Source organism: Plasmodium gonderi (genome assembly GCF_002157705.1).
Source record: "Plasmodium gonderi DNA, contig: Pgo-contig_421, whole genome shotgun sequence".
Lineage (NCBI taxonomy): Eukaryota > Apicomplexa > Aconoidasida > Haemosporida > Plasmodiidae > Plasmodium > Plasmodium gonderi.
The window spans coordinates 1-26,432 of record NW_021629300.1 but is presented as its reverse complement, the minus strand read 5'-3'; the positions used below and the strand labels follow the sequence as shown (position 1 = coordinate 26,432).

The window sequence follows — 26,432 nt, the reverse complement described above, 5'->3', positions numbered from 1 at the left end:
TAAAATGGAAATAGAGATAAAAAATATATTATAATGTAATAAATAAATGATCAAAAAAATATGTGAAAAGTTTTTATTTAACACTAAAAATGTATTATATAAGCACAACTTGCTTATGTCATATAGAACAATAATACACAAAGGCAGCCCATAAACTATTATTACATTATTTAAATATTTCTCATGAAACATGTACGTTCAATTAAATAGACAAAAATAATTACTAATTTTTAATATTCTTTGTAAGAAATTACATCTCTTTTGTTCGAAAAATAATGGTTCATTAGCCCTTTTATTGTTATAACCAATGTGTTAGTATAGCTTCATAATGAAAAAACAAACTATATCCGGTTATTATTACCATCTAGAAATTAAAAAATATAGATGTGTGAGGTAAAAATATTTTAATAAGATAATTCATTTACAGAGTTAGGAATTATTTTTATTCATGTTTGCACAGAATACATGTGTTTTTTATTACGTTTATAAAGAACAAAATAGAAATGAAATAATAGATCAACTTATTTTTACACACTCATGTTGTGACGACAACATTCCATATCACATAAGTATATATTATGCCCATAATTTGTTTCTAAATAAATTTGTGAAATGTATGCTCGGTTATATATTTATAAAGCTAGGAGAATTATAAAGATCCACGATTGTTATGTTTTATTCTTTAACAATCATAATAATTGTGAACGTTATATTTCAACGAAACATTAATAAAACGTGTGAAAGAATTTATTAATTTTTTTTTTAAATAAAATATATTTAAATTTTCATGTTTATTAGAAAAAGAAATAATTTAAATATATAAAAAAATTAAACTTCAATATACGTTAATATAAATACGGAAACAAAATCCCTTTTATAATTGCACTACATATGAAATCATGTATCATTATAGATTGAAATTTATACAATTTCTAAAAAATTAAAGTGCTCAATAATCTTATATTCATAACCTAATAAAATGTAATTTTTGTTTTATAAATGACATGTTACGTTTATGTTATATTTATATAAAAAATTATTTGTCTATAAATCTTAATTTATTACATGCTAAATATTGAGTTCTGTGATGAAGTATTTTTTTCTGCTTCGTAAAAATTAAAGTATTTCGAAATTATACACTTTAACATAAAATATAAGATATCTAATAGCATACACAATTTATAACACCTTTTTACACGCTATATATTGTCTATACTCAGAGTTAAATTAAATTATTGCAAAATATGTTTGTTAGTTATACCACTTTTGTTTGATTCGCATTACCAATTTTTAAATTGTGTATTTATAAGGATGTAAAATTATTAACTGATATGATTAACTAGCGAAAAAAGAGTAATAGAAAAATGAAATTAATTAAACTTTTTTATTGTGCCATCAAGATATTATTTATCTATTACACCTGATTTAATTAAAATATGATATTTCGTAGTTAATGTCTTATGAGACATCGAACAATGATATGAACACTTCATAATTAGAAAGTGAAAATAAGAATTACTTTATTTATTAATCATTATTATTAGAATTATATTATGTTGTTTTAAATGGATATGAAGCATAAATCCCATTTCACCAATTCATTCATAAATAATTTAAAATATTTACTTGTTTAAGTTGTGCTAGCAACACAGAACAGCTTGACACTCAATAAGTAGGATTTTACGTATACCTAAATTTTTACATATTATAATTAATTTATTTTGACTAATTAAAATAGGATTTTATCCTTAAATAATATTATTGCCCTATTTACACTTTTGATATCTAAAAAAACAAAATTTTCAGAAGTTTTTATGACTTTATGATCAGTGAATGACATTCTTTTTAAAAATAATTCATATTTATATAACAATACTTGCATTTTCTGCTTATTTAATGGAACGAAATATTTCTATATTTACCTATAATAAATATAATGAATTTGATAATCTGCATATTAACAAACACTCATAATTAATACTGTAACAGGGTAGAATATATTATCTTATAGGATATAATTTTTTGTAAAAACAGTGAAAATAATTCTAAACAATTATTTATTGAACAGGAAAATGAAGGAATATAATGTATGTTGTTATTTTTCGCTGTTTCTATTGTCACATAGTGAAAAAACATTAAAATATATGTGATTTATATAATAGGGTTATTAGGGATAAAATATGTATCCTTGTAGAATAATTAATTAAAAAATAGTCTAAATTGGGACAATATATATGTTATAATTTAAGTAACCCATAAAATTTTGAAATAATATAAATATGTACGTGATCATTTTTAATATTACAAATATATGAAAAGCAATAATTATGATAAAAATTACAGGAAAACGCATTTAAATGACTTATATTAAACCGATTTATATGAATTATTATTAAGAATATAGAACTTGTAACAATATATATAGTGAATTACATTTCTAAATCTATTTTATTAATGGTGAAACATGTGAATGAAATGTTATTTCGACCGTTTTAATGACGTAAGAGGAGTTATATATTGATGAAGTTAAAGGAGTTAAGGATGTAGAAGAAGCAAAACATGATTTAGGTTTTAATCTTCCTTTAAAATTTAGCAGTAACGTGAGTCTAATGAAGTTTCTCAATGTACATCCCTGATCAGAATTATGTATCAAGTGAAATAATTTATCCTTCTTCCAACACTAAAGAAAAAAATCACAATATATATAATTCATATCATTACAATCGTTTATCTTAGATCATTTAAAATTTGAAGCAATAATGTTGTCCAACATTTATTATAGTGTATATGCAAATTGTGATTAAATATATAACTATATTATATTAAAATTTATAGTTATCACATGTATATAATTATTAAATAAGAACGTTCCTCTCTATTTATATATAATTATTCTAGTATATCTCGATGAACTCTATATAAAACAGGAATAAAGAAGAAAAAGTTAAATACAAATAAAAAAGAAATAATTGAAGGGTAAATCTAATAATATGAATTATAAAGCAAATTTATATATTATCATATAGGATCATTGTGCTTAGCATATCATAATTCATCAAACTATTTTCCTTAAATAAACCAATAATATAAAATTATTTAGAGGAATTATAAGTATGTAAATATTAGAATATCTGAATGGATAATCCTCAAAATAAGTGAAAAAATAGAGATAAATAAAATAATGGGACTTATGTATTACAAAAATCTAGATGTAAATATTATACATATTACATGTACATATGTATATAAGTGTATAATACATATATACAATATATAAAAGTTCTATATAAGATATACATTTAATATTGAATTTTTTTTTTTTCAAGATACATAAATACTAAAAATAGTGAAAAAATATAATATATAATAAAGATTATTTAATAACCTCAGGTCATTAATATTATATACGAAAACTTAAATGATATGGAAAAAAATATATAGATGAAGTCATACTCTATATAAATTCAAGTAACGCCAGTCAAACTCAGTAATTATGTGGTCCAATATCATAACTATATGCTACTTATGTTAACATAATATAATAAAAATATAAATATCATATTAATTTAATATGTTTTGAAATTATTAATCGACGAATTTTGTCATTCACATAAGTGTAAATTATATGATTACTGAATAATGCTTAGAACAAAATTATTCAACAAAAAAATAAACACACTATTCATAATTTAGATGAATGTAATTAATAAATCCCTCAATATGGTAATAATTATGGTAAAATTTCTCTTATTATAAGTTTATAAAATTTATGCTATATATTATGAAATCAAGGATTTCTGCACATATAAATATAATTTTTTATGATTATGCAAAACATATATATTAGATATAAAATGCATTAATTCAAATAATATATTGTCATTTGTCAACGGAGATAAAATCTTAGTACATATGATAATTCCATTTTCTCTTATATTAATAAATTTTTTATATTATACGTAAAAAGTAGTTTAATTTTATAATTAGTATTATTTAAATTTTTTTAAAGTTTTATTAATGTAACAATAAAGTATATATTTATATATATATACTGTTTTTTTTTACATTTTGTATATTTCTGTTTAATAATTCTTTATTCATTTTACTTCACGAGAAGAACTATGATGAAAAAAAAAAAGAAAATGTGGAACGAAATCATATATGAATATAACATTAAATTATAATATTCAAGGATTATGCAAAAATATAGAAAGTTATCCTAAAAATATTCTAAATATCATTACATATTATATGCATCAAACATATTAAATGAATTGATAATTACTATAAAATAAAGTACAAAATAAAAAATGCTAATATCATATTTACGATTGTAAAATATGAATATACATATACATTAGAACGAAAATAAAAATAACATACTATATAATATTACTTATGAATTTTTTTATTTTTTTGTAAGACCTTAATATGCAATGACATATTTTACCATGTTTATTAGAATTTCAAATGAAAATGATGGCTTAATATATAGGAATATTAATGTATCATTGATATATAATAATTTTTATTAATAATATTAATTACAAAATAAGATTATGAGCATATATATTTATACACAAATACATTGTTATCACAATGGTGTCTTATAAACTTCTTAATAACACATAATCTAATAAGTATTTCACATTCTATGTAGCCATTATCACTTATGGAAAAATTATTTTATGACGTATTATAACAATTAATTTTATTAACAAGAGTTATATTTATATTATGTTAATATTTACAGATAAGAGAAAATTTTATTAAGTTATTTTAATACAAGTATATAATTTAGAGCTTGTATTTTACCAAAATAATTATACACATATATTACATAAAAACGGAAATACATCTGTTTAAAATATATATTTTTTAGGTACTTTCTTTTAATAATTTCTCATATGTACAATATTTTGGTGGGAAAATATAATTAACAAATACTTTTTAATAACTGCAAAAATATTATTTTCCAATCTGATGAAATTACAATATTCAAAAGGAAGTTTTCTCTTAATAATATGTTAATGAATAAATTAGTTACAATGATATAAAATATCATATTTATTGTAGTTTGAAGCGCATTGAGATATACTAGGTGGTTGCAGATTATTTGTTTCTGAATCCATAATATTACAATCGTTCCTTTTTCTTATTAGTAAGGACTGAAAATATGAACCAATCGGAGTCTAATAATTCATAATAATAAAATAATACATACATTTAAAATATAATTTCATATGAGATAGCATTATATTATTTTTTAATTATATATATCATTTTTTTTATAGTGTTTATATACATAAATAAAGTAATTATTCACTTTATATAATACAAGAAATACAATTGATATTAACAATGCTACAATTGTAATAATTATTGTAGGAACTCTTGTATTATTTTTGCATTTGTCAAATAATGTTGGATTTTGTGATTTTTCAGTGTCATTTTGAACTTCTGATTCATACTTATTTATAAAGTCTTTCAGTGCGTTACATAATGGGTCTATAGAATAAGATTCATCTTTATGTTTCATTCCGTTAAGGCACTCATACATACTATACATCTTATTGATCCACTTTATATGAGTACTTGTAATGGTGTAATGTTTAAATTCAAGGCAATTAGAGTCTGTATATATACTTTTATGATCCTTTAACAATGCTTCATAAATCTTCTGTGTTTCCCTGCTTTTATCATCCGCCTTTATATTATTATATAACCAATAATTCAAGTATAAAAAACCAGATTCTTTAGTCACATTATAAAAATTACTTTTAATATCTATGTCTAATACATATAACATAGCTTTTTGACATTTTATTGCATCAAGTATATTATTCCTAATATTATATTTAGAAAAGAATCTATTAACAGGACCCATATCACCAACTTTTTCGAATAATATATCTTTCATAATTTTATTACATTGAGGAAAATTATATACATTTTTATACTAAGAAAGAAGAAAAAAATTATATTATGACACAAATTACATGATATTATATATATATTTGTAAATAGTATAACATTCAAATAAAATCAGGTTATTATTAATATATTAGTAAATGAAACAGACAAATAAATTATCCATCATAAAAAATATTATGTTATTTTGCAAAGGTACTGCATAAAATAATAAAATATTATAATATAAAAATATCGATTTTATATCAAAGAAAATCAGTAGAAAAATTTATAATACTCAACCTATCTATAATTGTACAATTGATCTAAAATTAACAATGACAGTATTTTTAATTACATACATGAGATTAAAATATATTTTTATTCATTTTTGTATGTTTCAATATATTATTTTATGTAAAAAAAGATAAGGTACACTATATTATTATTACATAACATTACTAATACATTGAATAAAAAAGCATAATACATAATATTATTATTAAATTAAATATCTATGCATGCTATTTTTTTTATTATAGATTATATAATAATATATATAATATAAAAAATTTATAATAATAAAAAAATTAGGATAAGGATTTAGTTATTTAGTTATACATTTGTTAAAGTTTACGGTAATCCTGTAATATATTTTATTATAATTTATACCTAACTAACACTTTCTTTATACTCTTATTGCTTAACATCATATAATATTACAAATAAATTTAATATACAATGCAAACTAGTGTATATATAAAAAAGAAAGGTCCAATATATAACAAAAGGTAAATTTTGAATAATAGAAATAATACAATTTTTACTCATATATAAATGAAGTTTATAAGGTACATATTGCCTTTATATTTGTTATATTTTATTTCCATTAATCAAATATTTCATCATTTATATTATCAAATAATAAAAAAATATGATGAAATAGATACATAGAAATCAGAATAAATTTGTTTTATATTTCAATTATTTTACCTGATTTTCACATTTATTACAATAAGAAGTAAATAATATTGTATTATTTGTTCATTTTATGCATAATTACCATATTATACTAAAATCTATATTATCTCAAGATGAAAAAATAAATTATTCGAATATTTAATAAATTAATAATATTTTTATAGAGTTCACACCGTAAATAAAAAATAGCAACATAGTAGAAATTTATATATCGTCTAAATATTCTAATAAATATGACTATGAAAATTTGTATAGGATTATGAACTTTAACATTTCATTTATGAGTGTACTAAGCATATATTTATGAGACAATTTTCCGCATGACCAAAGGAAAAAATATATGTGAAATTTTCTTCTATCTTTTTTTAAGTTATTCTTTCATAAAATATTTTTTATATTAATTAATTATAGAATAACATAAAATATTTTACATTGTAGTTACTCTTATACTATGCAAATTTAATAAATGTGGCTAATTTAGTTTTAGTCAAAAATTTTTTTTTTTTCATATTTTAATTAATTATTTATAAATTTAATATAAACTTACTTCTTAAAGAAATTAAATATTATTCCTCTTTTTCTCTATTAAAACAATAACATTTAATATGTAAAATTTTCTATTCTTAAATAGACATAGCAGTACAATAATTTTATCAATATAGTCTTAGCGAGTTAGTTATTAATTTAATATAGCACAAAATTAACATATGATAAAAATTACCTCGAATTTTTTTTAAAATATACATAACATATAAACTATAGTTATCATAATTCAAAGTGTAATTTGTTTAGAAAAAAAAAATATAAATTATTATATTTTTTCAGTTGTAATAATTTGAAAGGTATGTTAAATAAAAAAAATGTAGTTATAATTATATTTATATATTGCTTATATAATGATATGAAAATGATTAATATATCAGAGGAATATATATTCTTTTTGTTATAATAATATTGGTTACTATTCATAAATGAATTATTTATAAAACTGAATTGTTCTAATATTAATATATTTCTAATATGCTTTTATATAAAATAAATTGGACTCATATTGTATATAATTATACAATATATATATGGATTTTTAATTATACCGAAGCTATTTTCCCAAAGAGATATAATTTTTTTTTTATGATATTTCATTTTTACTTCTTATTATTAAATAGTAAATATATATATTCAATATGATGAAAATATGGAATATTATATTTTTTCTTGTGAAAAAATATTTTAAATAATGTACCATACACTTTTGAAAAATTTGACAACATTTAAGGTACACACATTTATATGTGAAGAAATGTCACGATATATTTAAAATATATATATTTTAAAAAATATTCAATACATAATGAGCACGTTTGTAAATATTTGTATTATTGGTGAATCATTATTTTAAGAAGAGAAATCATGGTAGATGTACGTGAGCAATTTATAGAGTGTTGCTCAAAATATATATGTGTTAACTTTGAAATATGTGCTACAACTAGAGACTGTGTTGCAGAAAATGTATTAAATATTTTTAAAGATAAACATAACGTAAGTATTAACTTAATGTTATAAAAATCACGGTTTTTAAATCTACTAATTGAGAAAGATTCTCATGTAACAAGAATGTGATAATATGAACTATCTCAAAATGAGGTAATTTGAAAAGAATTACGATTGAGACTTTTTTAAGACAATAAAATATTATAGAAATGAAAATGTGGAGCTAAAGATGTTATACAATTGAAGAATTGACATACAAGGAATACTATACCCTTTACAAAATATATGAAGAACAGCAGCTCCTAAGGAAATTCAAGCATTTTCAACACCAGTACTATCTAGTTTTATCTAAATTTTGCAAATGGATTATTATGATATTATTAATATTTATCATAGTAAAAACAGATATTTCTTAAATATTTGAAAAAAGAAAAAAAAAAATTTATATAAAGATAGCTTTTTTAATGCAATTTTTTTTGTATTATTTAATTGATTACTGATTATGTTTTATACTTATAACCTGAAGGAATAAGGCATATGCATTTGTCGAAAAATATTGAAGAAATTTTATATGTAATGGTATAATCTAGAAAATGCAATTCCCATACATGCCATAGAATACACAATATATTATATTTTTTTCCAGTTCTTATTATGTTTAAATATTTATTATTAATGAATTGTATGTTTTAAGAAGAAAGAAAAAACTGCTACCATATCATGTGAAAAGGTTTTCTTTTGCAATGGATATTATAAGTGAAACAACTCTTACAAAATAAGAACATGAAAATATATTTCACTACTTTATATTAATAAGATAATAATACAAAATAAATATCCTAATTATATACATATATTATTAGATTTAATTAAGAACTGTTCTTAAAATCATCATTAACAAATTTCATACACAAATTTATTAATATAACTCTGAATAAGAGGGTAAGATCCTAATAAAATATAAAAGAGTATATTATAAAATATGAATATATCACATAATAAAGTATAACATCATCAAGGATAACAGAAATTTCGAAAATAATTGAATATATAATATATAATTCTCAAAAACAAATATAATTATTTCATCTTAATAGAAGTATTCAAAATCATATATAAGATATTAAAAAGGTTATGTTAATTATGAAAAATTTTTAAATATATAATTTTCATTATTTTTATTACATACTTCAATACTAGAAATATAAATATATTCTCAGGATTTATGCTATTATTATATAAAATTTAATAAAATATACATTTTTATAGTATACATATAGATTATAAAAATATAATAAGCTTTTTAAAACTTATATTCTTATATTTCATCTCACATACTTTTTTGATTCAAATTTTTACCTTATGAAATTTTAATTACATTTGAGCAAACTTATAATTCATATAATACAAGCTTATATTGATATATACATATATATTGAATATAAAAATATAACATATTCAAATATTATGGGTTATAATATTACGTACAGTTATCTTATTTATATATGTTTTAAATCCCATATAGTATAATGGAATATTATGGTATATATAATCTTTTTAAAAACACTTTTATAATTATAGATGCTTATGAAAATAAGAAAAAAAATATATAGAATTATGTTAATCATAATTACTGATTGTTCTAATATATATACAAAAAGAGATACGAACACTTTTTCTACTTCTATAAATGTGGGTTAAAAAGGAATAGTTTATATTTTATTTTTTTTTAATAAAAAAACAATAAGAAATAGATACTTATAGTATGAATTGAAGACAATTTTGTTCAAAGAATATTATATTATTTACGGGAAAAATTATATATAAATTAATTTTGAGTAATAATGAAACAAAATTTTTGTATGAATCCATATTTTCCAACATTTTCACGAAATATAATTTAGATCATATAATACATTTAGAATTTATAAGAAAAATTATTCATCCATTATATTATCATTTACATAGAAATAATTAACGACAAATATTAATTAAAAAGAATTCAAGATTATATATATTTATATTTTCTGATTAAACAAATAAAAATATTTCTACGTATATAATGAAAACGTAATAAATATTTCTATTAGTATTATAGAACATTTGAATATAAGCATAAATAATGAATAATATGTTTAATAAGGAAAATAGAATAAATTGTTATTCTAATGAAATTTTAAATGAATTACAGATTGAATACATCAGGATTACATATTTGTAGTCTAATTTTAATGCACGTGTTCATAATTATTTTTAATTAATATTTATTTATTCTTGTGTTCATGATGAATAAATATGTATTTTTAGACGAAATAATTTCTTATATGAGGTTATGCCTATTAAAATTTCTATAATTATAATGAATTACATATCATAAATTTAGTGATAGGACATAGATATGCATAAAATGTATACTTTATCGCGAAAATATAAATCAGTAATCAATATTTAACTATTATGAGTAGTTGTAGATATATTAAAAGTTTCATTTCATGATTTTTATTTTGATAAATAGTGTTAATATTATTTTTTGTAAATACTGATATAAATAATGATATATCAAATATTATTGTATTTGTATAATATGAATTAAACATATTATTTACACTTTGAGCAGAATTCCCTGTTTTATGCCTTATTCACAAAATTTTCACAACTTTTACTAAAATATACGTATATTTTAATATCGAGTATAATTATTAACACTATTTTAAGGAACATATGGATATATTTAGAACATTACATATATAATAAATTTTTTTTTTAAACACTACAAAAGTTCTATGCATGTTGCATTAATATATTTTTATAATTTAATGTTATTTTATTTTTAAAAGTTTTAGATTAAACAATTTACAAAAAAAACAATAGTATTTAAAGAAAATACATTCCTTAAAATACATATTAAAATATTAAATAAATAAAAATAATCTGTGTATTTTCTGAATACCTGTTCTATTTTAAGTGACATAAGTTTTCTTTATATGAATACATAATAAATGTTGAATTAAAATAATGATTTCAATGCAGATATGAAAGAGTTGCTTGGTAATAATATATAATATATAATTAAATACCTGAAATAATTTTTACACCATTGTTGATCCATTGTTCCCCATAATTCTCATTTACATATGTGGACTTTCTAAACAAAAAAAATGAATAATCCAATTGCAAAAAAGAAATATACATGTTTCTGTTTAAGAAACATTCATTATATATCCATTATAGTTTCGATATATTTATGTATTCAAAAATATATTGTAATTTTTCTTATTTATATAGCACAAAATCATCAAAATTATATGAAAATATAATATATCATCAAATAATATAACACAGTTTTATTAAAAATTAGATTGTTAGACGTAACCTTAACATGTACGATTATAATGCCGTAAAAAATAAAGAAATCATTAAGTAAAATAATATTTATATAATATCCAAAATATAAGAAAAATAACAAGTATTTTCATTATATCATAATATGAAATAAACGTATACGCTTACTGAAATTCAAAGCATATCACAAATAATGGACTGATTTTCATCTTAATACATGGCCTCATATATTTAGTAATAGCTTTTTTCCATAAATGTAAGTTAATGTATATTTTTAAGTGTTGATTTCTACATATTTAAATTACACATATGAGCGTAAATCAAATATTTTTTATTTTTAGAATTATATTCATCAACCTGCTCTTTAATAAATCATATTCGTGGAAAAATAAATATTATAGAAACACACAAATATTTTTATACTTTGTATAATTTAAACAATTCAGTATATTAAATGTATCAAGACTATATAAATTTGTAATGTATAAACTTATTATTTTTATATTTACATAAATCATAATTGTGATTTTATTTTATTCATACAATTATAAATTTACATGAATTATATTATGGTTAATTTATTATTTATGCTTAGTGTTTATTCATGTAAATTAATTTTCATTTTTATAATTACTAAATAATGAACTGTAAACAATGTTGTATTGACTATTATCCAAACTTGACAACAGTGAATCTTCTATGTTCTTTTTTGCATTACTTTGAAAATATTCCATTTTTTTAATTCTAACCTGTATCCATGTGCCTAATGGACTGAACTATGAAGTAATATATGTAATATAATTATTGAAAAACATTTATTTTATATTAATTAATTGATATAGGTTTGGATTATTAAATATATATTACATTATCAATATATTTACGAATTAATTTCTTTTACTTTGTATAGCATTACACTTTTAACAATAATTCCCAAAATAATAAGTCCTACAATAAGAAATAATTTAACTGGAGCAATGTTAGGTGATATGCATGCCTATATTTATATTATAAATATACTTGTGTATATCATTTTTCACTTTACCATGTGATTGACTAGATGTGGGTAAAAGTAGTTCCTCGGGAACATCTGATATTACTCCACTAGGTTTATTTAAAATATCTATTTCTTGACCTTTAGAACCTGATGAATTTATAGAATAAAAAATCAAACATATTTCTACTTCATAGATAATTCTAGTTATGTAATAATTAGAATTTCTTTTTTTTTTTACTTTGAATATGTGTTTCTATTTCCTGAAGTATTTTTTGCCATAGTTCCTCATTTTTTAAAACTTCGAGATTCTGTACTATGTCATGATCATAACTATTATCTTTCAACTTTGCTAATACAAGATTTATATGAGTAGAATATTTGGTTTCTTCTCTATAGCAATCACAATTATCACAATAATACCTTTTTTGCCAGTTACTATAAAGTTCAGAACTTATTGTTTCATCTCTAATAGTATTTGATATATTTGATGCATAAATAGCGGAAGTTATCAAATTTAGATAATAGTTCATAGCATTGCAACGTTGTTCTTTGAAAATCCAATCATTATATTTATTTTTTAATATATTATAACTAGAAATAACACTGCTATTAAATCCATTAACCCAGTATTCAGTTGCAGAGATATCAATTGAAGGGGTTTTAATTTTATTTACTAAGTCCCTTATATTAACATGCTTAAGCAATTCCTTTGTAAACTCCTTTGGAGGTATATCAATGCTGTTATTATCCTGATTATTACGACCAACGAATATATTAAATATATATGAAACGAACCCATAAGTGTATGATGAACGTAAATATGAAAATCTACTATATATTCATATTTAGATCATACCTTGTTTTCCATTGTTTATAAAAACCATAATTTATGTATAATTTATAGTAAATATAACATTTTATATGTGAAACATAAAATATATTGTATGTATATAACATATAAATTTATTATATAACAAAATATACTTTATTCTATATACATTATGAATAGAAATTATATATTAACTGTAAAACATTATTCTAACTTTTATTACATAATATATTTACTGTAATTTCCTATATGTATAATTACAAAATAAATAGATTCCATTATTATTGCTATTCAAATGGTGAAACATTCGTATACGTAAACAATGTTTATTTGTTTTTTTAAATATTTCACTATATAGCATTTCAATGAAATTAATATTAAAAACAAATCAATAAATATAGTTGAATGAGCAGTACTTATGTATTTAGAATAATTATATATATGTTGATATTACATTATTAATAAAATTCTTATCACATATGCATTTACTCTAATGCTAAATGTAATAATTTTGTAAAGGTATATATATATTATATTTACCTATATTTAAATAAATTACTAAAATTAAATTTTCTATTATTGCACAGAAAATTTAAATATTTACTGCAGATATAGTTTTCAATGATATAAACAATTGAAATAACATATGTATATATATAAGAATTTTCCAGGGTTTTCGATTAAGGTACCTAGGGTTTAGGTTTCGTATTTAATATTTTTAAAGGAATCTTTTCATTTATTGTTGCTATTTTACTTTTTTTTTTTGTTTTTATTTTTAATTATGTGATATTTCTATATTTATATATTAGAATTGCACTATAATATTTGATAGAAACATATTTCATATTGTAATTTAAATTTACTAACGTCAAATATAATTTTTACATTGTTTATAAATAGTATTATAAGTTATATAATATTTAATATATAGAAACATTTTAATATAATTTAATTATATATATTTTTGTGTACATGTCTTTCTTTTTCATTTGAAAATATATTATTCAAAGAATTATTTTGCAATAGAAGAATATATTATTATAATTATGTTTATAACATGGTTTACATATATATATGGAACACATATGCTTAATTATTTGTTACATAAAACTTTATAATGCTATTTTTTTCATTAACCATTCTTTTTAATTCTATCATATAATATGAACTTTTAATGAAAGGATTTGTGAATATAAATTAAATAATATGTTATAGAAAATAGTGAATTTCCGTACACTTTTAATTGAGAAGCATTCCATACTGCAGCATCTTTTATATATTTTCAGATATATATCTATATTTTAATATTATTTGGATTTTATTACATTTAAAATTATATTTTTTCCATATGAACAATATGTTAAAATGTGAATAATATAAAATAAATTTGCAGGATTTGTTCTATTACATAAGCAAAAAGGAAGATTTATAATCACATTCTCTTTATTGTCATATAAACTATATTATTTTTTGTGAACATAAATTTTTTTATGTTAGAAAAATATCATAATACAAAAAGGTATATGTTAATTATACATCTGAAATACATATCATTAAATAAATTCTAATTTCCTAGTGCAATATGCATTTAATTTTTATAAAAAAAATTTTATTAAAGGGAAAAATTTGACTTTAATAAATTTTATAAAATATGTCAAATACTTTAGTTGATAAATCAATAAAAATTATATTTTTGTTATATTATTATTAAAAAAATTGATAATAATTTCCATTTTTTTATTTATAGTTTATGATATTATATATTAACATTTATTATAGAAACATTGCAATTTATATTACTCAATTAGTAATTCTTAATAGCTCTGTACATTATAAATGTAACATATGAGGAAATAATTTTTTCGTACATTATTATAATTATTATTTATATTAATTTTATGAAAATAATAAAAATCTAAAGGATTGTAACTTAATTACTATGGTGTTAACTTAAATATCCATGAATAATGAGAATACGAGTATAAGAAGACTTTATTTCGTTTTGATTAATAATGTAAATGCAATATATAATTAAAGAAAAGAAATAAAATGTTAATTTTTATTTTATTTATCGAATTAATACATATAAAAATTAATACATTAAACCAAAAATTATATGTGAAATATACACATTATGTGTATTATTTATGTAATTAAATTAACACTGTTTAAGCATAGATATATACATATTAAAGACAGGTCATTTAGATCTCTGTACATAAGAGAATATATTATATTGTGACAATAATGTATGTTTTTTATTTGTCAACTACATGAATTACAGTAAGTATTATTATGTAGGGGATTACGGTTTCCTATTTGAAAAATAATAACTGTAAAGAGTTAGAATTATTGTATAGTTGAAATCTATATAAAAGAAAATATAAAATAACTTTAAATGGAATAATTTAGGAATCCTGTTGAATGCATTGAATGATAATGTAGAATTATATATTGCCATCTGTAGTACCTGTAGAGGGCAAAAAATATATATTGCTAAATGTATACAAAATTCTTCTGGAGTCAAAATATATAAAAATTGATAAAAAAGAATGAATAATAAATTGTGTAATCCTATTTCTAAAATGCGTTTTTTGTAATTAATGTTGTAAAGGATAATTGATAAGAATGTAGTTATTTGTATATATAAATACATATCGTATAAAAATTTTTAGTAAGACATATCAATAAATCTATGTGAATTCCAAAGTATTATATTGTTTAACAAATATTTTTTTCACATGATAGACTGAATCTAATTTATCCATGTACACACTTACGACAGTAATAAGAAAAAGAAGAAGTAGCTATAAAATAAAACATTAATTTTCAAAGATAAAATTATGAAAATCACGTATAAAACAATCAGGGCACTTATATAGAGATTATATTATTTCTAAAAAGCATAATATAAAACATTCGTTTTAGAGAAAATTTTTATGTTTGTCTAATAATTTTAAAGAAATATGTAAAAACGTCGATGTAGACAGTTTTAGCATTTCCAGTGCTTCATATACTGATGAATTAAAGTGCATATTGGAAAACGGTAATGATATACAAAAGGATATAAAATATTTATACTTTATACATTGTAATATAACCCATAATTTGATTTAAAATGAATTAACATGAAAATACTCTACTTTATAAATATAAGCAAATACATAATTGTAATGACAAAATTATTCTAACAGTTAGTATTTAATATATATTAATATATTGAAAACCAATTATCAAATAATTTTTCAATTAGATGATGAAAAAAACATATGTTTTTGCATATTAACTACTAGGTAATATTTATTAAAATGTATAAAAATTCAATTGTTTTTCATTATAATTTAAAAAATGTTTACAAATAAAGACAATGATATTACGTTCTTTCAGATAAAACTGCTTATGGCATATATGTAATGAGTATAAAATGATGCTTCTTAAAGTAATACGTAGGAATAATTCAGCTCAAATATGATTTTTAAATAAATTATGAAGTGCAAATGATAAAAAACAGCATAAATAATACATTTAAGCCATTATCATCAGTATTTATACAAAACATTTTCACTTACAGTTCAATATATGTGTTATAATACCATTATTATTACTTTCATTATTTTATTTACTCGTCTCACATACATTTTTTAGAATAAATGAACTAATATTACATTTTAATGTTATTAGTTACTCGTGTAAAATATTAATTTTATATATATTATATATTTAACAAGATTTTTTTTTTTTCGCATAATGTTATAATACATATTTGTCTTGATATATACCTAATAACATAATTAAAGAAAGAAAGTATTTGGCGCACAACATAATTCATATAAACACAATAAATTTTAACCCATATATATCAGTGGAAAAAAAAAACAGTCTTTATAACAATATACATTATTTTTGGTAAAAAATATATATATATATAAAGAAATCATTTTTTTTTATAATTATATTGCGTCATAATTAACATAGTGAATTAGTATTCATGTTTTATATATATGCACTTATATATAATAAGGAAAAATGTTTTATATAAAAATATTGCAAAAACTATTTTAAAATATTCATCCTACATGATAATTAATATGAAGTGCCTCATTTTACTGACCTGAATAATAATAATATAATTTTATAAAATAGTATATTGTACTAATATTACAATAATATTCATTTAACTGAATATCATAATATTGAATAACAAAGAAACTTCATATTTATATAATGAATCTAAAAAACCCTTTATTTATATAAAAGACACTAAATATATAATAATTTAATCAAAATTAATTTTTCAAATACATCTATATTATTACATTAGTAAAAGAATTTAATTTATGTCAATAAAGCTTGCAATTTTTATTTTACTACAGAAAAGTATATATATATTTTTAACTTCTTTATTATGAATGATGTTTTTTTGGGGTGTTTCGTTTAACTGAAATGGGACTCAAATATATATAACTTAAGAATAATGTTATTATTGTTTAATATGTAATAAAAAATTTTATGATATCATAAGTAAGCCTTAATGAAAGACAATAAATACGAAAAAAATTACAAATAAATTATATTTATAATTATGAAACGAAGTTTTCCTGAGGTTTGAAGTTTGTTATGGTTTTATATATAAAGAAAATAACGTAGTTATAGAATATTTAAATAAAATTATTAATTGTTATAATTATAAAAGCTATAAAAATATACAAATATATAATCAACCTAATTACAATATAATTTTTACCTTGGACAGTATATCTATAATGTGCACTATAAGAAATATGAAAAAAATATATATTTTATAGTTTTGGTACAAACTATTAAGGTATGAAATTTAATAAAAATGATAATTTTTATTGAGGAGGGTCAGATGGAAAAAAAGGACACAAATGTAATATTATGAAATGGGTACTGTATAATTACAATATACGCTATTATCACAATATTATAGTTGAGAGTAAAAAGAAAATCCACATAAACGTTGTACTATCTAAGTTAATGGTCTTATAGAGTGAGATATTTCCATGAAAATTTTATTAAAAAAGGTAAAATATTATTGCATGGGGCATATAATCATAACATTGAAAATTTTTATATTTTACATGCATACAATGATGGTATAAATCATTCAGTATATTTTAATATTATTCATTAAATAACACCATGTGCCAATTTGAGTATTGTTATATTCAAGAATAGGAAAAAAAAATATTTTATGTAACTTTTATGAACCAATAAACTTAAGACTAATTAATGAATCATTTTTAGCGCCTACAAATTTATATTTGAAAATACGAAAGTAACATAGAATACAAATATTTAGTATATTATTAAATATAATATAATAATGAATTATATATTAAATAAAAGAATGATAATATTAAAAGAGAAAACAATATTTCATTTAAAATAAGAAATATTCTTAATAATTTCATCAAAAAATAAAATATACTTCTATATTTCAAGAAATATTTGTGAACAAATAGAATTTAACGAATATACCCAAAATATATAATAGCACCAAATAATAATAGAGATAAATTAAAATGAAATTTGTTAAATAATATTAAGAACATAACATATATATATTATACCTTTATAAATGGTCATATAAATTAAAATTTTGGATTACGTCAAATCAAGAGGATATTCAATTTTTCAATTAATATTCCCTTATATATAACTTCTTTAGACATATTGAGTATATATTATGTTTATTCACTTATATATTATAATATAAATTAAATTTGTAGCATATTATCTGTTTATATTACTGGATCCAATATAGTTGTATAGGGATATTGTTTAATAACACAAATATTATAAAATTAATATTTTTAATTATATTTTTAGTTTAATCCTATACTATTAATCATATAAATATGGATTATAAAACCAAGAAATTTTTATAGGATGTAATATTTCTTAATATATGAAAAGTAAAAAAATGATAAATATGGGAACAAAAAATATATTTTCCCCAATTCAACTTATACATAGAATCTCAATAATTAGAAGTCTAATTTTATGATAAATGAGTGAAATATATTTATAATTTTGAAAAGTGTATCTTTATGTAAAAATTATGTCATGCATAAAAATAGAATTATAATTTGCATTCTTATATATATATTACATTTTTCGCATGTTAGCATCGCTAAATATTAACCTATTACTTAATCCTTTTATAGGAAAACTTATTGTAATATATTTTAATATATTCAAAAATAAATAATAAAAAACTCCCGTAAATGCATATATATTTCCTTTATGTAATTATTTAAGAAAATACATTTTACATATATATATTCATTATACGTATATAATTGATTTTATACAATAACATTAATTCTGATACATCATAAATCTTATTATTCTAATAAATTTACTATTGTTTTATATAATATATAAAAAAGACATAATTCTCTAATGCATCTTTTTTATGAGAAAACGTACATTTAAATATTATTATATGAATGAAATTTTAAGATTTTATTATTTTTATAATAAATTATATGGCATATGCATAGTAAAATTGTAATATATAAATGATCTAATAGCATTTCTAATTAAAAGTAAAAATATAAAACTTGCTGTCGAAGATTTACAGATTTTAATATATTTCTTATTTGTTACTATTTTTAAATATTTATAATAAATAACCTATTATTTCTAGCATATTACTCACATAAGAATTAAATAAATTTTATATTTAATTAACATATTATACACTGAAAAATATTTAACACAAACACTATTCATATAAGGAACTTATTTTTTTTTTTTATAAATAATTAAAGCAATGTATGAGATAAGTATTATGAAATTAATATTCTGTGAATCATATTAGAATAAAGGAAATAATAATATCAATTAAAATACTATTGTTTTCTTGTACATAAATATAAATACCACGCTGATATTATATTTCTAAGTAAAAGATTTCTGTTCAGAATATCTAACAAGAATTATTTAAACTTGTTAAAATAATGAAAAAATAAAAAATATATAATAATATAAAGATTTAATTTTACATTAAATAATAACATCCCCAAATAAATATATACATATACTACTTCAAAATAATGAAAATTCGTAATTATTTGATTAATATTTTATTAATGCACTTACTACATAAAGCCAAAAATAATAACTCATTAAAAAAATTATAATATTTATGTACCTATAATATAAAATATATAAATCTTCTTTCTTATTAATTTTTTATATATATACAATATTATTGTAATATGAATATAATATAATATAAAATAAACAACGTGTACCACATTTATAAATAAATATATTTTTTACTCATTAAAATATTTAATTACAGTATTTCATATACTCATATTAATATATATATAATAATATATCACTGGAAAAGTGTATATAACTTATTTAAAAATAATTTATATAAATTACTGTATATTAATTTTTTCCTTTCTTAGAGTTTTTTATAAGTACGCAAATAAAATACTAATACACATGAAATGATTTATAAAATCAAATTATTTAAAAGAAAAATCAAAAACAGAAAAAAAAAATATACATCCAAACTTATGAATCTCTAAGGACTATAAATAATGTGTAAATTTTAAACAAATCTATACTATAGTTAAAAGTATATATATCAAACTTATAAACTAATTAAAGACATAAATAAATATTATATGATAAAATTATTGATTATATTATATATACATCTTAATTTATTGCATCATCTAACAATATCATTAAATTAGTTTTATATATATAATATTATTACAAATATATATTATATTATATGATTTTATAACATATATCTAAGCATATAATTTTTTTTATTTTATTATTTCTATAAATAAATGATAATTATACACACAATTAATGATACTATAACAGCTTAACATATATGATTAATTTAACAAAGTAGTGAATGTAATGTAGATATAAATTAAAAAATATTTGAGTTAACTCATATTATATAAATAAAATATATATTCTAATATTTTTAACAAATATATGTTTATTACAAAAAGAGTATAAATCAATATTTATTAATCCAGATATATAATATATAATATGATACAATAAAATGGAGAAAAATGAAGTGTGATTCATAATTTTATTAAAGCTATAATTTATAAATTTAATTTGAAAATAGATTATATGTAGAGTACAAAAAGAAAATTTTTTTATTAAAACAGTATTTTAAATATTTCTGTTTATTATGACTTTTATTTATAGTTTGATTTTACTGGAATATTTCCAAATTGTACAGACAATTTTTTATGGGGTATATACGAACATAGAAGTAGCAATAGCCAACAAGATTTTACTAAATTATGTAGTCGTTTTAAAAATAATGTAACAAATAGTGATTATAGCACTCATAATTTTGTTCAATATTGCCAAGTTCTTGGTTTATATTTAGAGCACATATTTAATAAAAAATCATCGTTAGAACCAAAATCATGTTGTAAATTATTCTATTATAAACTGAAAAAAGATATAATGGATAATTTTACATTAAATTGTACTGAAGCTAATAATTGTTATATGAAAATGATTGAACAAACAGGTGTTAACATTAGTAATGAGATATTGGGGGTATGTAAGGATTATTTTGTCCATGTTGATACAGACGCATTAAAAATAATGGAAAATCTTTTTGAAATATATAAGGACATAAATCTTTTTAATACTAATTCATCTCAGAGGACCACTACAAAAATGCATCCATTTAAGAGTTCCATAGAAAAATTAGAAAAACATCCTGATAAGTATAAAAGTCAACTTAAGACAGAATTCGAAAAAATTATTGAAATATGTAAAGGCTATAAAAAAAATTGGACTTATGCTCCTATATCTCATGCCGCATCTCTTTTATCAGATAAATGGATAGATGAAACAAGAAAGAAAATCAATGGGGAAGATACCGGAGAAACAAGAAGTAATGAGAGACACAGAGAAACGTTGCAAACCAATGTATTAGAAGCTGAAGCATTAATGGGCACTATGACAGAGGGTGAAACACACACAGGAATAAGTATTGGAACGATATTTATAACTTTTTCAATATTAATAATTATGTTTATTTTATATAAGGTTATAAATAGAATCAACATAACAAATTTATTTTATATTATAATTTATCATAGAAATATTATAAAAAAATATATATAATATAAAAGAACCATAAATAAAAATATTATTTTATTTTTTCTTTAGTATACCCCTTATTTTTCATTTTTAAAACCAAGGGAACGAAAATTAAGAAGGTTACATAAAAATAAGAAAAATAATATGGACTTTATACATACATTTGGTGTTGAATATAAAAATTCAGTAGATAATAGGTATAAAATATCATATAGTTAAATTAACAAAAACCAATAAATGCGTTATATTTTCTACTGAGTCTAATTTATTTTACTTTAATGCACACAATATAGCATTTGAATTGTTGTAGAAAATAAATTTAATTATATTAATATGAAATATTATGATAAAATCATAATGACTATTTATAATACCTAGCAAAATGCCATAATATGTTAAAATCTAATTTAATTATTACTTCTAAGGGAAGAATAACCACTTTACTACACAATTAGATAAAAAATTAAATACATATATACCATTTCCTAATTTACTTAAATTATGGTACATTATAATAATTGATTTGGAGATACATACTTTGTGTGTTCAAGTAACACTAATTCTCGTAGAACAAAGTATTTGCTCTCAACGGAAAATTATTCCATAATATTCAAATATAATTTATCTGATTATACATAATAAATTAGTTTTTTGAAATAATATTGAAAACATTATTACTGTTATACATTCTTTTTGGAAAAATCATATGTGTGTAACTATTGCATGTATTATATAGACATTTAATATTTTATTCCAATTAATACAATATAAACAATAAAAAGGATAAGAATATGAAGTTAACAATATAAATAACACATAAAACTTTTCCAAAACATATGTACTTGCTAACAATGTAAATATAAAAAATAGGGTATATTTGGTATATGTAAATAAGTAGAATTATTACAAATTAACATAGATATGCGTAGTTTTAATGGAGTCCAAAATAAAAAATAGAATTAATAATTGTAATATATTAAAGTTATAATAAAATTTTATTGATTATCAAAATTAGCTATATATATATTATATTATTCATAATCAATAAATCTTATTTTTTAATTAGGGTATATATCACCATGGGATTTTGGAAAAATAATTGAAGAAAATATATCATATTAATGTGAAGCATTAATTTAAATTTCTTCTAAAATTTTTACCTATATACATATATATATATTATTATATTTGAAATTCATTTTTTTATTATGTTATAATTTATTATTATATTATAGTAAATTTAGTGAAATTATTTAAGTTAAACTTAGTTATTATGTATAAAGATAATATATACTATAGTTTATTTTACTACATGCATATATATTGTTCTAGTAGTATTATGTAAACTATATATAAAACAACACATTTTATATAGATTATTACATGGCATCACTTATTTCTATTTAAATATCTATAGGATAAATGCGTATACTATACATTATATATACGCCAATGTTAAAAAATTATATTAAATAATATAATTATTATATAATATAGATATATATGTTTTCTAATATTTTCATCATTGATTAATTTAAAAATATAATTTAAATATCATATTAATTAACATGATTAATATTAACTTATCAAAAATCTCATACATATATTTTTTGACAAATTGCATGAATATGATTTTATTGCAAGTTTTGAAATAATAAATATATAATGTTCAAAATTTTGATAATTAATTGATGATTGAAATAATCCTAGTTTCATTTTTAATATTATTTTATTTCTATCTTTAAAATAATGTATAATAATAAGAAGAATCCTTATTCGTTAACATGGTGGCAACTATAATATATTATGATTTATTCAAAACAAAATTACGAAAATAATGATTTTACACTTATTTATGTGTTTTATTTTTTCGCCTAAACATTATATATTTTATTTCCTTATTTTTACGTGTTTAATTTGTTTATTTATTTAATGTAATACTTCATCCTTTACATTAGCTATATATAATAAAAAATTAGAGAATTTTACAAATTGTAGATTATTAAAACAATTTCCGTATTAATTCTGAGTTCATTTTCTTTCATATATGTATTCATAATGTATTATATCTGTATATTTTTTTTCATATATTGTTCATTTAATACATGTATTATATTTATATCATATTATATTGTAATATTTCATATTTTTTATTTTATTTATTCATCCTATATTGTAATAACTCTAAGAAATACATATAATGCCACTATTGTTATATATAAATTATTTCTTAAGTATAATTATTTTATTTTCATACAAAATGTCTGTTAATCACATTTAATTATGAAACAACATTAATTAATTTATTATTATTGTTATATTATTATTTTACTAAGATATACATTATTCTGTGCACTTTTTTATTTATTGTATCTATATTCTAAGGCATCCTTTAAATTGATACTGTCTTTTGTCTTCTCCTTAGCATTTTCCTTAAATTACTTAGCATTGATTGCAATAATTAACAAAATACTCTATACTAAAAATAACATGAAATATGATATACATATGCAAATGTAATTTATTACACATACATAATTCATAGTTATATGTAACATTAGTTTTATAAAAATTATATCTAATGAATTAAATTTAAAGGTAATTTTATTTAAAATGAATGCAATTGTTAATACTGTAAAAGGTAAAAAAATAAAAACTGTACACTTACACGTGACTAAAATTGATACTATCCTTTGAATATCTCTATATCTAAAGGTGTCCTCCTCTCTCTGCTTATATAACCACCTATTTCTCTATGTGGGAATATTAAGAATACTCCTTATTCAAGTTATATTTATTGTTCCTCTTATGTTCTAACATTTCTGCATCATTTTAATATTTCTATAATTTAATGTCAAAAGAATTGAAAAAAACACTAAAATTAAGTTTTGTAATAAGTAAATATTAATAGGAAATTTGTGAAAATATTGTGAAATATAAAAATAGTATTACAATTGTGTATCTTTTCTTATTTAAATAATAATTTTTTATATTTTCTGTTGAAAAAAATTATAAGACAGTAAACAATCTTTGAAATATTTTTATTCATAACAACTTAATAAATATTCATACAATGCGTTATATATTACAATCATATTCTTAACTATTATTATCATTTTAAAATTTTCTATCACTATATAACAATGGATTATTGTTCATTAGTCTATTTACATATTACTGTTTTTACACATTCAAGCAATGTACTTATTTAGAGTTAATTAGACTTTTTCAGAATTTATTATATATATATATCAATTATTTATAAAATTTTCAACACATAAAAATCTCATGAGTATCCATATATATTGTTTGAATATTATTTATGAAATGAATTATTTTTATATCCATTCTCATAATAATTATTTTATTTTTATTTTGAATAAGAAGATACAAAACATACATTAACTGACTTATTCTTTTTATTTTTAAATTAGACATTTTTGGAAAAATTAATTACAGATAATAATAAAGGATTTTCCATTAATTATTTAAAAACACATACCTATATGTTCTTTGAACTGTTCATAAAAAAATAAAAATATTATTGTCTATAATTCTTATTGCTAATTTATGTTTCATATATTATATACTTTTATTATATCAAGAGAGCCATAAAAATACGATAAGTAATCATATAAAAGTTCTCAATATACAGTAGTACTATATTGAACATATTAATTGAAATATTTCTAATTTTAACATTTTACTGTAAATCCCATTGTTCATTTTATATTATGA

The 26,432-nt window shown here is 19.2% G+C and overlaps 3 protein-coding genes across 3 annotated transcripts; 1 reads left to right on the top strand and 2 right to left on the bottom strand.

Moving 5' to 3' along the window:
* Window positions 1–5,039: 5,039 nt before the first annotated feature.
* On the bottom strand, window positions 5,040–6,274 carry PGO_003360 (variable surface protein; the record flags this gene model as incomplete). The annotated part of the gene is made up of 3 exons (XM_028691297.1): window positions 5,040–5,192; window positions 5,327–5,959; window positions 6,230–6,274. 3 exons carry the CDS (start codon window positions 6,272–6,274, stop codon window positions 5,040–5,042), a joined length of 831 nt encoding a protein of 276 aa, XP_028547098.1.
* Window positions 6,275–12,604: 6,330 nt separating this feature from the next.
* PGO_003355 (variable surface protein) lies at window positions 12,605–13,589 on the bottom strand (the record flags this gene model as incomplete). The annotated part of the gene is made up of 3 exons (XM_028691296.1): window positions 12,605–12,721; window positions 13,021–13,470; window positions 13,578–13,589. The coding sequence occupies 3 exons, from the start codon at window positions 13,587–13,589 to the stop codon at window positions 12,605–12,607; spliced, it is 579 nt and encodes a 192-aa protein (XP_028547097.1).
* Window positions 13,590–21,627: 8,038 nt separating this feature from the next.
* Window positions 21,628–22,913, top strand: PGO_003350 (variable surface protein; the record flags this gene model as incomplete). The annotated part of the gene is made up of 3 exons (XM_028691295.1): window positions 21,628–21,642; window positions 21,780–22,640; window positions 22,764–22,913. 3 exons carry the CDS (start codon window positions 21,628–21,630, stop codon window positions 22,911–22,913), a joined length of 1,026 nt encoding a protein of 341 aa, XP_028547096.1.
* Window positions 22,914–26,432: the final 3,519 nt, after the last annotated feature.